Source organism: Pleuronectes platessa, chromosome 21 (genome assembly GCF_947347685.1).
Source record: "Pleuronectes platessa chromosome 21, fPlePla1.1, whole genome shotgun sequence".
NCBI lineage: Eukaryota > Metazoa > Chordata > Actinopteri > Pleuronectiformes > Pleuronectidae > Pleuronectes > Pleuronectes platessa.
The window spans coordinates 18,048,972-18,061,408 of NC_070646.1; the positions used below are offsets into that span (position 1 = coordinate 18,048,972).

A 12,437-nucleotide genomic window follows, 5' to 3' on the forward strand; every position below is an offset into this window, starting at 1 on the left:
GCTTTAGAATACCTGGTCAGGTAAGAGCCAGAGGAGGCAGGCATGCACCTCCACCACCACCAGATTAGGAATGAAAACATGGAAGTCTGTATGTTCATCCTGAGGAAGACAGTAGCGCTGCATTATTTTTAAAATAACAAGGTTCAGTGTTTTTTGTCATTTGCTCCAACTGCTAACAAATTGGACATGATCTGAAGAAGCATTAAATGGTTATCTACCTACTTTTATCACAATCTATCTGTATACGGAACACATCTTGCAAGTCATTTTATTTATGTGTATTCTTAGTGGGTAGTGCAATGTCAAATTTGGTGTTGTTTGGTTGGTGTGCATTAACAAAAATTTCAATCAATGAAAAACATTACATGATTATAAAATATTTAGAATAAACGCAAAGTGTTCTAACTCGACTCTGATTCCTAGACTGTTTATAAAAAAGATCTGCACGGAGCACACAGTATATTGACTTTATATTAGGAAACTATGTGAATGAATGTGTGTGTGAATGGCAAAAAACCTGGAGAGTGCTTAGAGTGGTCATCAACAATAGAAAAGCACTTTATAAAATACAGAACATTTACCATAAAAAGTTTGTTTTGTCTTTTTATGTGTCATGAGCACTCCTCTGTTCTGAATAGAACATTTTATTCTTGTTGGCTAATGGTTGGTCAGCGAGCATTGGGTGTCGCTGAGAATAAAAGTTGAAAAATGTCCATCGCCACTTTATTGCTATTCTCACAGGAACCCCCCGATTTTCATGTTAGAGCTTTTATTCCATGTAGAGATTCTGCCCTGATAAAAGCGTTTTAAATAAAACATGTAGTGATTATTATCACCACAGAAGCATTGGGAGAAAGGCTGGAGTGGATGCACACGGGCAATCTGTGGCAAGGCTAAAAACAGACGTTTTACTCACAAATCCTGCAGAGTGGAAAGCTGAAAGCACTCAGGACCTGGAGTGCAGCTCTTCACCCACCGTATAGTTCACAATTAAAACTCCAGGGCAATATGTCAAGAAGTACAGTTTTTCCCGTTGACTCAATATCTGGTTTAATATTTGTGCTCAGAGACAGAAATGACGCCAGATTTACATTGACTGAGTTGGTTTGTTCATACAGTCTATTTTTGCATTCAAGGATTTATTTCATTATATTTTCTTGAGTTTTAGTTGCAGTTAAAAGTTACGTCATTGCAAAGCTACATCGGCAGCCTACCGAAATACCTATACATGTTGGCTAAACCAAAAATACCAAACTATTAAAAAAAATTATACGTTTGAAATAAGCTCATACATTATTTACAGACTTGAAATTGCTGCATTCAATTAATGAAGTCCAACATTGCTGGGTCGGAATCTTCCTGAGACGCTCTTCCTCGGTGGGTCTGAATCTTCCTGGGTGGGTTTGACATTTCCTGGGTGGACAAGCCAAGGAGAGCATAAGTATGATAAATTACTTTATTACCTTTTTTTATAAACAGGCATCCCATTAACTGTGAAGGGAGAACGGGTCTACCTCACTACATCTATCTTGTCTTACCCAGTGTCTGTGAAGTAAAACTGAAGACAACCGTTAATTTTTATGGGAGAGACACATGGGTTGTCACTTCAGGTAGAAGAGAGGAGGTGCCTTCCTCCAATGGGTTGAGAATGCCCTGCCAATTGAACACCTCAATGGTCCTCTGGAACACAGCATCTTTAAAATGTTACTTAAAGGCACACAGAGACAGAATCACACAGGGTCAAAGCTGCCTTACCTCCAGGCCCACCAGTAACTCCTCTCTGGGTGTGGTCAGCACTAGCTCATACAGTCGGTACTTCTGAAACAAACTGCAGCCAAGACAACACAAGTTCAACAGCAGCCCTTTTATCATTATTAAAACAATACTGCCTAAGGGATCAGTTATACAATGAAACCACAATACATTGTCTGCCTAATGTCAGCCGGGATTGGCTCCAGCCCCATCCCCCACCCCCCACCCCCAAGACCCTTGACGGATAAGCAGTATTTATACGATGGATGGATGGATGGAACAGTTGTAAATTATATTCCTCGTCAAAATGAACTTAAAGGAGTGGGAGTAGTGGGTTGACTCTGGGGTTTGTAGTCGTGGAAAGCAACTCGGTTAATTAACTGTGCTTAAGTATTCCAGCACATATTTAGGTTTGTTGAACTGAGATCCAGCATATCATATATCATTTAATGTTTGTATATTATTGAGTCATAATTCATGCCTTTATTTATTCTTAATTTATCTATCTCTGTCGTGCATAGACAAGCTTGGAACATACAGTATATAGATATGTCTTCCCGATACACGATTGTGTTAGGATCTTCCTGTACCTTATTGTGATGTAATTTATGAACTCTTTGGCTTCTTTTCTGTCCAGAAGTGAAGTTGTTTCTCCACCTGAAATCCAACACTGGCATGCAGGAGCCAAAGCCTTAGCAAACTCCATCAAGTTCTCCAGCAGACCCATCTGTTTCACTAGGGTATGATGAGAGAACACACTGATTCTCATTCTGAATGATGGATAGATGGATGGATGGAGGGAGGGATATGTAGGTAAGTAGATGTCTTACCTCTTATGTTGTCAATCAGCATGTGTAGCACAGCTGTAGTGAAGGAGGTCTGTGTGGGGCTGAACTTCTTCTCTTTAGTCCACCAGAAACCACAGACGAAATAATCCAGCAGGGCAGCTTCCCTCATACATGTCTGATGGTTCCTCAAGCCCAGGATCTCCTTCAGTTCCCTGGAGTATTTACACAGTGAACCACTTTAATGCTGATGAACGCACTGGGTCAAAAATTATAAATAATGAACGAGGCCAGCATTTCTCTCTTAGGATTGTTTTTCCCGGCTGTATCAAGGAGGACTTGTTACACCTTCAAGTTGGAAAATAAAATGTCTTCACAAAGACTTGCTGGGTTTACTGTGGTTAATATTTGGTCCTTGCAGGGAAAAGACTGACAATATGTCAGTGATGTCCACAGAGTCAGTGTTGGACAGATGGACAGTGTGGTAGTGGTCTTAATGTCCACAGAGTCAATGTTAGAAAGACTGTCCTGGTTCTTACAGGATCCCCATATAGATGAAAGAGTTAACAACAATGTGACTAATATATTATATATCATGTATTAGATATTATGTATCGTATATTGTATATTAGATATGGGTGGAATGCTATTGAAACGCATGTACAAGCAGCAGTCAGCAGTTTTCAGGAAACCCAGTTAGACGGTGGCAAACATATGCCAATACAGTAATGTGCGGCAAATTGCAAAGAAAACAACAAAGGGACACAAAAAAGTGATTAGTCTGGCTGCAGATCAATGTGAAGTTACTGAAGTCTGCTACTTGTTGGTGGTGAGAGGACCTCACACAGCATTGACCTACAGCCAGGTCCATCACTTTTTTGTGTCCCCTGGAAACATTTCTATTGTTGTTTTTCGCTATTTGCAGCTCGTTTCTGTATTTGCATGCGTTGTTACTTTCTGCAGCGTGTGTTTTCTCAATTTGCAGTGCGTTGAGCTCTCTTGAACACTGTAAAGTTAGACATTTTTCCCAAAACATGACCTATAAACTTCAAGACTGTGTTATGTGCACAACAGTTGCAATGAAATCCTGGTTGCTGTGGGGTGCAGATTTGGGGGATACTCAGTCATACTCATATATTCAGGGATACTCTGGGATATTTAGATACTCGGGATACTCGGGGTAACTCACGCCTCCAGCTCGGCCGCGCTCCTCCGCTGCAGCTCCACAGTCCTGAGATGAGGCGGCTTGTCCCACAGGAGAAACGCTGGGGCCGTTCTCTTCCAACACACAACACAGAGCGTTACCGTCGGATAAAGACGACACAAACACAACAAACACTTCCTCTGTTTACCTGCGGCTCACTCTCCTCCACCTTCACCGGCTCCTTCTTTTCACGACGAGTCGCTCCACCCGACATGTTGACACTTGTGGTTGCCGTAGCAACACCCCAATCAAAACGAAGTTCTACTCGCAACTACCCCTTGCTTTTATTTTGAAGGTGCAATCATTGTGTTTCCGGTCTGCTTTTTCTAATGTCCTTAACCAGGTTGAAAACTTATTTGTCACAAGTGCCTCTAACTAAGCTGTTTTGCATTTGTATTTGTATTATAAACGAAAATTTATAAAAATGTTCATACAGATTTATCTATCTATTTAATATCTTATTGTTACTTAACAATTATTTTCTTTAAATTCTGCCTCTGTGTTTTTCTTTACTGTCCCTGTACAGCACCTTGAATCTACCTCTGTGTTTTAAACAATTTAGTTGTTTTCAGAAGCTGAAGAACAACCCTTGACCCCAATTTTTTATTTATTAATCATTAACCAATATAGAGAATGCAATTACTAAAAAAGGATCCAAACTGAGTTGTATCAATATGACCTATCATCAAATTTTTTTGACGTTTATTTTTCCTACATAAATTATATGAATGTAACTTGGTAAGCATTAATGCAGCATTACTATTATACGAATTGTTGTTGCTATCATTAACCCTTTGATACACAACATGGGTCAAACGTGACCCGGCTCAGTTCTTATTTTCTATATCTTTGCAGTGAATGAATTTCATCATTCAATATTTCAGGTATTCCCCAATCAACCTGTTTTCGATCATTACAAATACTTAATACAATTTTTACTTTGTTACTTTTTGAATAAAAAACGTTTTTCTATCACTAACCTTCTGATGAACAACATGCTATATTTTTTACATAAATGTACTTTCATTTAATATTGTAAATAAACATCTTGTTTGTGATTACCATTATCATTATTTTACGTTTTCCTTTCATACTTTACAAACGAATTACAGTATGTGTTCACTGCCGAACACCCACCATTCATTTTAAACAGCTATCAGCTAGCTAGCTTCTTTTCTGGCAAGCTAACATAGCTAGATCAACTAAATAAAATTCAAAGTATTACAGTATATACTAAATAGACTGATTGATATGCATTTTAAAATATGCTTTTGATTTTTTTATCCAGAGGGAATGTCTGGTTGCAATTATTTCAGACTTACGGTTAGGTTTTTTTTCATAAAGATGCTTTATGAAGAACAGGATGAGGAAAATGAAGAGGCAAGACTTGGTCTTGATTCTTAGTATGAAATCTCTGATGGTGAGGACCTAGACTTTGCTCCACAGGATCAAGCCGGAGTTGTGTGAGTGTCTTCGAATCCAGCTCTTCTCAAAACAGAAGGCTCCTTTGACATATAAGACTCATCTTTGATAACATCATAGGGGCTTTCTCCTAAATAAAGAAGGAAGAATTAGCTTTAAAAGAATGTAGCAAGGAAACACCCAGCCATGCAGGAAATAACAAAGGAAATTAATACAGGGATTTTTTTTTACCCATGTTGTACATTAGAAGGGGTTTGCATTGCTTGTGAATCAAAGGGGTAATTACATCTTTATACTCTCATTTTTTTCATTATAACTAGTCAAAGCTGAAGCCCGATGAAGCACAACTGTTCTTGGTCTTTCTTTCCTCTCTCTGAGGATGCCTTGAGATAATGTATATTATGATTTGGTGCTATACAATTAAAATTAAATTGAATAAGTGTCCCTGGCCATCTCACCTGCTGTGAACACTGTCTCCTGTAGTTCAGCTGCTTCCAGCCTGTAGTTTTGAATAAAGGTGGGGAGACTACCCTTTTGTTTTTACACTTTTACCTGCACTTGTGTTTTATTTACTACAGGACTCATTCTGCAAACAACACTGACCAGTATTAGCGTTGACCTCCTTCCCAGATAGCGTACGGATAGATGATGGGCCACTTCAGGCAATGATGCAACACATCTGACATGTTCTTGTGGCTGGAACATGTCAGATGTGAAATATTAGGAAATCGCCTGTGTGCCAGTGATTATTGCGCCGCATTCCAATAGTGCCTAAGGTTGCTGACAACTACATCCTCCGCTCCACTCCTCCCCCCACCTCAAGCTTTCAGTGGTGAGACCTGTGGTTGACTTGCCTAACTCACAAAATAGAACGAAGGAGCAGTGCAACATGGTTAACCACACAGTGACAATGTAACATTGACATGACGTGCCAAAGAGTGTTAGATGGCTGATGGTGTGAATGTAACTTTTTACTTTATGTGCATGCTCCCCGTGCTGTTCCTGATAAGTTGGCACCATGGGGGAACCATATCTGAATCCGCCACTGCTCCAGGCACAGCTGTACCGAAATCAAGTCCCATGAGAAGGGATCTATTCATCATTTTTTCTTTAGGAATATAACTTAAAAGCAGCAAGACCCTAAGAGTTTTAGTTGTACATAACACAGTGATTCAAAGTACATAAGATACAACTGCACATCTGTAGGCATCTTCCTCATATTATCAAGACGGGCCGAGCACCTCAAGCAGAAAAAACAGAAGTGCAGCAGGTTGCTGGAGGCGTGCGCCTGCTCCACCTCCCCCTCTGTAACACGGAATCCGCTCAGACCTTTCACATATACAGTAACTCCTCTGTCCCCTGCAGCACAGTTCCTCCGCTGCTTGTGCTTCCCAAACTTCGAGCTTGGCATCATGTTCTTCAACTCGATCCTTGCTGTGGTGACCAGGTCTCTTTTTATCCTCATCTCTCTCATTGGCGTGGCGAGGGTGGTGCTGGTGAAGGACAATAGACTCTACTGGTTCCTTACCATCCTCTACCTGCCTCTGGTGGCAGAGATGATCCTGACCCTGAGGAGAAGGAGTGGAATTGATTACAAATGGTATAAATGTAGTCCTGTTCATTATTAATAAAGGCTATTGTTATATAATTCATTAATATACACATAGACCATATTAATAATAGTTTTCTGGAAAGTGATTGGCTTTTTGTAAAGGGAAGGGAAGTTGTAACAATAAGTGTCTAGTGATGTCTTATTTCCCTCCAGGTTTTCTCCAGCTATCCTCCTCTTCCTCATCAGTATTGTACCATCGTTATGGATTTTAGAGCTTCACCATCAGGAGAACAAAGCCACTGACTCAAGGGTAACATCCGTGTTCTGTATGATCTTCTTCTTTTCCGCTTCATGCCATGTGACTGTGTCCACTAAAATATCAACTTCTTGTTCTAGTGTGACAAACTGAACTCAACGGCGCTCAGTAGTCTTTTCAGACTCTGGAGCAATGACAGTGAGGAATTCAAGGTAGGTAACAAGATTATACATATATGTATTGATGCTCATTGACAGTAAAATATGCAAACCTAATCTTTTAACTTGTCTTTCTAAGTTTTGCCTAATAATCTTTTCAAATGAATGACAATACTCCAGCTGTGTTATCAATGTGTTAATAATTACCAGTAGTTATGATACTACTACTACAATATATACATACATCAGCAGACAGTTAGTGTAAAAGTGCTCTACATAAATGCATGCAATCACTTCTGTATTCCTAATTATTATAATATCAGTTATGAGAATGTCAAATATAAAAATTATTAGTCAGTAACTGACTGATACATGTCTTTGTTTTTGCTGCACATTTGCTTTTCCATGGTCTCACACATGTAGACACTGGGACTCCTATACTGCCCACAGTTAGTTCAGTCAAGGAGGCTGTTATAAGGCTGTTGGTGTTTTCCACCCTTATAACCTGAGCACATTCATAGAGACTTCTACTTTTAATGGAACGGTCCGCCCTTAACATAAACAACTACAAGCTGAAAACAACAAGGCTGTGGCACAGTGAAATATGCTCTATGTTTTTACCATGTTTTCCAGACGATATACTAACAGTACTTTAACTAAAATGTACAATCATTATAGGTATCTTTCCAAGAAAAGTTATTGCATACTTATTCCAGTAAATTCTGTTATAAACAGGTTTTAACATTCAGCTCAGTAGAGGAAGATGGTGTCAAACTGTGCTGTCTTGCTGATGACAGATCAGAAAACATATCAACGCTTCAGATTATCGCATATAAAGATACAGTGTAAATATTTTGTACATAAGCTGTATCTGTTCTGAATAGAATAAGTAGCGCATTGATTAACTGAAGCAATCAGATGAGGAGACCTGTGCAGTGACATCACTGGCTCTCCGTTCCACCTAAAGAGGGAGAGAAGAATTGGTCTTTTAACAACTTTTATTGATGATATTTTAAAGGCATTGTCTGAGTGAATTAGAAGATGTACTCTGTACTACATGTAGTAGGGCCATGTTGAGCCAGACTGTGTTCAGGTCAGTTACTTTAGGAACCAGAGAGCAGAACACAGAGACAAATAGCATTTTAAGTTGTATTATTTCAACTTGAGTTGAAGGGCACTTGAGTTGAAGGCCTGGATAATCAGAACTGCAGTGAGGGACAGGCGAGGCCCACTGGAGACGGCATGACAGGGCAGACAAACAGAGATCCAAACAGGCAGGCACAGAAACAGACAGGTGGGACCACTGTGATTCAGGGACAATTGTGATTCATAGAGTTCCATTGAGCGCAGAGAAAACGTCAGTAAAGAATGTTAGAGTTTAATTGGCCATAGTTCTGTGCTGAGGGAAGACTGGAGAGGTGGCTGGGCCTAATGCTGCCTTCAAATGGGGTCATGTTTCCATCTGTTCATGAATAGAGTCCACTTGACCCCCATCCCCCACACACCCACTCTCTTGTGTTGTTTAATGTGATGTAATGTAATGTTTATGACTTTGTTCGTCTGAACTTTATGAAAGAGCTCATGAGTAGTGAAGTGTTTCCTCACATTATCAGATAAAGTTGACGCCTTATAACTTAATTTCTCTTGGATGGAAAGTAAATATATTGTATATTTAGTAGAATTTAGTTTGTCTTTAGAACTTTATTATATGAGTGGGGAAAATGTTAATATTTCAGCATTTTCCTCTTTTTTTTTTTTACGTCAACATTATGCCTTTTCCCAGCTTGCTAGCCTTGAGCCTGCTAAATTGGTAGCACCAACGACTTTAAGACACCAGCAGATACATCAATATCCTCCTTGAACACCAAACATATGCATGAGTTCTCACAGTGTAACCATGAGCTCACAAGTTTCCATTTAGAAGGAAAGGGAGGGGAAATCTTCTTCACTATAACAGACTGGGCCTCTCAAACATTTCATCTTGTTTTATGACTTCTGTCATTTGTACACACACAGCTCCCCCTGCCCTCACTGTGTGCCAACGACTGGATCCTGGCCTTACACCAGGCCCTGCTCATCTTACTGATCGTGGGGAAATGGCTGCTGCCAGCGGCTGCAGAAGTGACTAGAGACCAGCTCTCCCAGTTACTGCTCATCTTTGTGGGCACGGCGGCCGACATATTGGAGTTCACCTCTGAATCACTGTCTGACATCAAGTGAGTCACAGGGTGCCGGATGGGGAGGGATGGACAGTAGCTGAGTACATTTACTCAAATACTTAAATACAATTTAAACATACTTTACTTAAGTATTTTCATTTTCAGATGCTTTCACCCCACTAATATTTAGGGAGAACTATATTTATATTTCTACACTGGAGTATTGGTATTTTTAGTAAAGTTAAGATCTGATTGCAAAGGAAAGAAGGATTTTGTTATGTTTAATTTGTTATCTCATGAAAGAGTGTGTTTGTGTGTGACACAGGGACAGCAGTCCAGCCATGGTCTACATCATTCTAGCTGTGTGGTCGTGGAGCATGCTGCAGTTTCCCCTGCATCTCTCTGGTACCATGAGTAACTGCATAAGCATTTTCTGAAACAGAATTAGATATTCTGCAGGTCAATAGGTATGTGTAACAACTCCTTGTCCTGTCCGGTGTCGTATGTGCTGAACTCTGCCTCCAGGGTTCTCACCCACACTAAGCCCTGACAGCCCATCACCGCGACCCTCATTCACCTTCACTGGCTCCAGATCAAGGCCTAAATCATCTACAAACTCCTCCTCCTCACCTATAAATCCCTTCTTGCCCGAGCCCCACCATACGTAACTGACCTCCTCCACCCCTACACATTATTATAATGTTCAGTAAGTGTTGGAAGTGACATGTTTGAGGTGGTGAATCTGAAAATCGGACCAGAGTCTAACTCAACTTAACTATATACCTTCGCAGGGTTTCAGGTCAAAATCTGAGCTTGCCCCCCCAGTCGAAACTTTTACTTTAGAGACCCTGCTTTGTGTGTGTTTAGATTAGCAAATACTTCCAAGAAGGAGGATTCCTACCTTAAAGCAACTTTTATTATGTTTATTGATATTTCTCAAATGGAATATTGCAGAATACATCTTAACTACAGGAGCTGGTGTCAACATAGTTTCTCCTCTGTTCAACAGTCTTGCCTGCCCCCTCAGAAGACCTCTCAGAACCTGCGTCCTCTCGGTTCTCCCACATCAGGACTGAGGTTTGGAGCACGGTGGAAGCTTTGTTTATCCAGGACGGGCCTTTCCTGGTGGTCCGCCTCACTGTCATGATCTACTTCAATGTGATCCACCAGATGCTGATCTTCTTCGCCATTAAGAACTTCCTGGTTGTCATTCTGAACATCTACCGGCTTTCTGTCCTTTTCTATGTCAAGAGCCCCTGAGTGTCTTTTCTTTCTCATTAAACATTCACAATGGCTCCTTAACACTGGTCTTCTTCCCCGTCTTTGATGGTACATCGTGTTTCTTATGATGTTAACGCTGCCAGCTGTTGATTAGTCGAATATGGTGAAACTCATTGAAAACAGTACTCCAAAGCACTACTTGTGGTCGATAACTCAACAGGTTTACTCAAGGTTTAAATGTATTGACCCGTTCCGAAGCCAACCAAGCAGTAACCTGTGTAAGTGTTACAACATGAATCCCCTACATGGTTTAAATCAGACTGCATCATCATTCAGATCAACCTGCAGCTTCCAGGGAGGTTTCAGGGAGATCTTCATATTGTAGTGTCTTTGTCTCTGTCATTGCTATTCTCATACACTTCAAACCGAGGAAGTTTAATTTGATGTCAAAGTGAGCTGGATAGATATATAGATACAGAATGATAGATAGATAGATAGATGGACAGACAGACAGACAGACAGACAGACAGACAGACAGACAGACAGACAGACAAGCGTTTATTGTTATTGAACATCAGAACAACAAAAACTTACTCTAAGTGGGACTCCTCTCAGTGTTACAAAGAGACAATAACAGTTAAAAGAAAACAAAGATAAAAGGTCGACCAACAACTCATCATGTAAAAAACAGGTGTAACTAAATAGATATTGCATGGAAGATTAAAGGATAAAATTAGTATAGCACTTACACCAGGATAATATAATATCAATGCACATTACCTGTGATACTGCATGGGTAATGTGCATAATGCACTGCATAGATAGATAGATAGTTAGATAGATGAATAGATGGATGGATACTTTATTGATCTCGAAGGAAAGTTCTGAGTATAGTTTAAAACAAACTTATAATGTGACCTTTATAATGATAATTATCGATGTTGCCTGATATTTAAATGTTTAATTTGATATACTTTTGGTCATATGATCCAGCCCTAGTTTGTGATAGTAGTCGTCATCGATAGTAGGAGGGTTGAGCTGATGACGTGAAGTGACATTGTCCATGTAACAAAACGACACTGGGTCATGTTTCTCTCTGATAATTGAATAAAATGAATTGAATGAAATGGTCCAGTCAGATCAGTAGAAAAAGTTCTGCTCTCAGAGAGGCTGATCACCCACGTGGCTCTGAACTGGATCCCATGAAGCGACGCTCTCTCCCTGATGATCTGCTCCGTGTTGAGGTGTGACATGCAGTCTCAGGGACTTGATCGTGTATTAACCGTGACTCTGAATACACAGTTGGCCAATTTGCCTTTTCTCGACTTGCTCGTAACAAGAACCGTTGCCATGGCTGCCCCAACCTGCAGCTCCCGCACGATCCGCCCCACGCACCGCCTCCGCCGAGCCGCATCTCCCCGCCCCGGCTCAACTACGTAACATGAGGCTCATCGGTAGTGGAAACCGGAGCGCAGCCGCTGTGTCCACTGACCTGGATCGAGCGGAGCGGAGCAGGCTCTGGATCGCGCTCAGCTGTGGAGAGGAAGCAGGTAACTGAGTGCACACACACACAAACACACACACACTCGGAACATTTGTATCTGGCGTCTGATCCGCACACCGCTTTGCTGCGATGGACATACTCGGAGCAGTAATTGCTCATCCCCTGATTAAAAGCACAGCCAGGGCGCACACGCACAGTCACTACCGCTGATAGAGAAATGATACGCGTGCGTCGCCGCTGGATAGAAACACCGGGTGAGCCGGGAGCTCTGGCAGTTTGCTCCCTCCTCTGCAAAAATAAATATTGTTGTCCGTGATCGTGTCAACCACCCACACGCATGTGTCCTCCACAGCTGGAAGACAGATGTGAAGTCTGGGTCAGGGCGCCGCAGCGGAAGATGGATCTCCACCTCTGATTTCTTATC

The 12,437-nt window shown here is 41.0% G+C and overlaps 2 protein-coding genes across 2 annotated transcripts; one reads left to right on the plus strand and one right to left on the minus strand.

Annotated features, from left to right (window-relative positions):
* Positions 1–1,033: 1,033 nt before the first annotated feature.
* Positions 1,034–4,004, minus strand: cabcoco1 (ciliary associated calcium binding coiled-coil 1). Its single transcript, XM_053414304.1, has 7 exons — positions 3,890–4,004; positions 3,727–3,815; positions 2,583–2,752; positions 2,343–2,487; positions 1,756–1,828; positions 1,539–1,680; positions 1,034–1,413 (listed from the first exon to the last, which is right to left on the minus strand). Exons 1-6 carry the CDS (start codon positions 3,953–3,955, stop codon positions 1,579–1,581), a joined length of 645 nt encoding a protein of 214 aa, XP_053270279.1. The 5' UTR covers positions 3,956–4,004; the 3' UTR covers positions 1,034–1,413; positions 1,539–1,578.
* A 2,514-nt stretch (positions 4,005–6,518) lies between these two features.
* Positions 6,519–10,590, plus strand: LOC128426923 (transmembrane protein 26). Its single transcript, XM_053413989.1, has 6 exons — positions 6,519–6,763; positions 6,929–7,025; positions 7,112–7,183; positions 9,146–9,345; positions 9,614–9,693; positions 10,298–10,590. The coding sequence occupies exons 1-6, from the start codon at positions 6,576–6,578 to the stop codon at positions 10,546–10,548; spliced, it is 888 nt and encodes a 295-aa protein (XP_053269964.1). The 5' UTR covers positions 6,519–6,575; the 3' UTR covers positions 10,549–10,590.
* Positions 10,591–12,437: the final 1,847 nt, after the last annotated feature.

Bases quoted from the DNA above. Each gene is read 5' to 3' on its own strand.
- cabcoco1 (XM_053414304.1), bottom strand. From the start codon at position 3,955: ATGTCGGGTGGAGCGACTCGTCGTGAAAAGAAGGAGCCGGTGAAGGTG. The intron at 2,488-2,582 runs GTAAGACATCTA...ATCATACCCTAG, and splicing joins GCTGATTGACAACATAAGAG to TGAAACAGATGGGTCTGCTG. The intron at 1,829-2,342 runs GTACAGGAAGAT...TCTTGGCTGCAG, and splicing joins ATAAATTACATCACAATAAG to TTTGTTTCAGAAGTACCGAC.
- LOC128426923 (XM_053413989.1), top strand. From the start codon at position 6,576: ATGTTCTTCAACTCGATCCTTGCTGTGGTGACCAGGTCTCTTTTTATC. The intron at 7,026-7,111 runs GTAACATCCGTG...TTCTTGTTCTAG, and splicing joins ACAAAGCCACTGACTCAAGG to TGTGACAAACTGAACTCAAC. The intron at 7,184-9,145 runs GTAGGTAACAAG...GTACACACACAG, and splicing joins ATGACAGTGAGGAATTCAAG to CTCCCCCTGCCCTCACTGTG.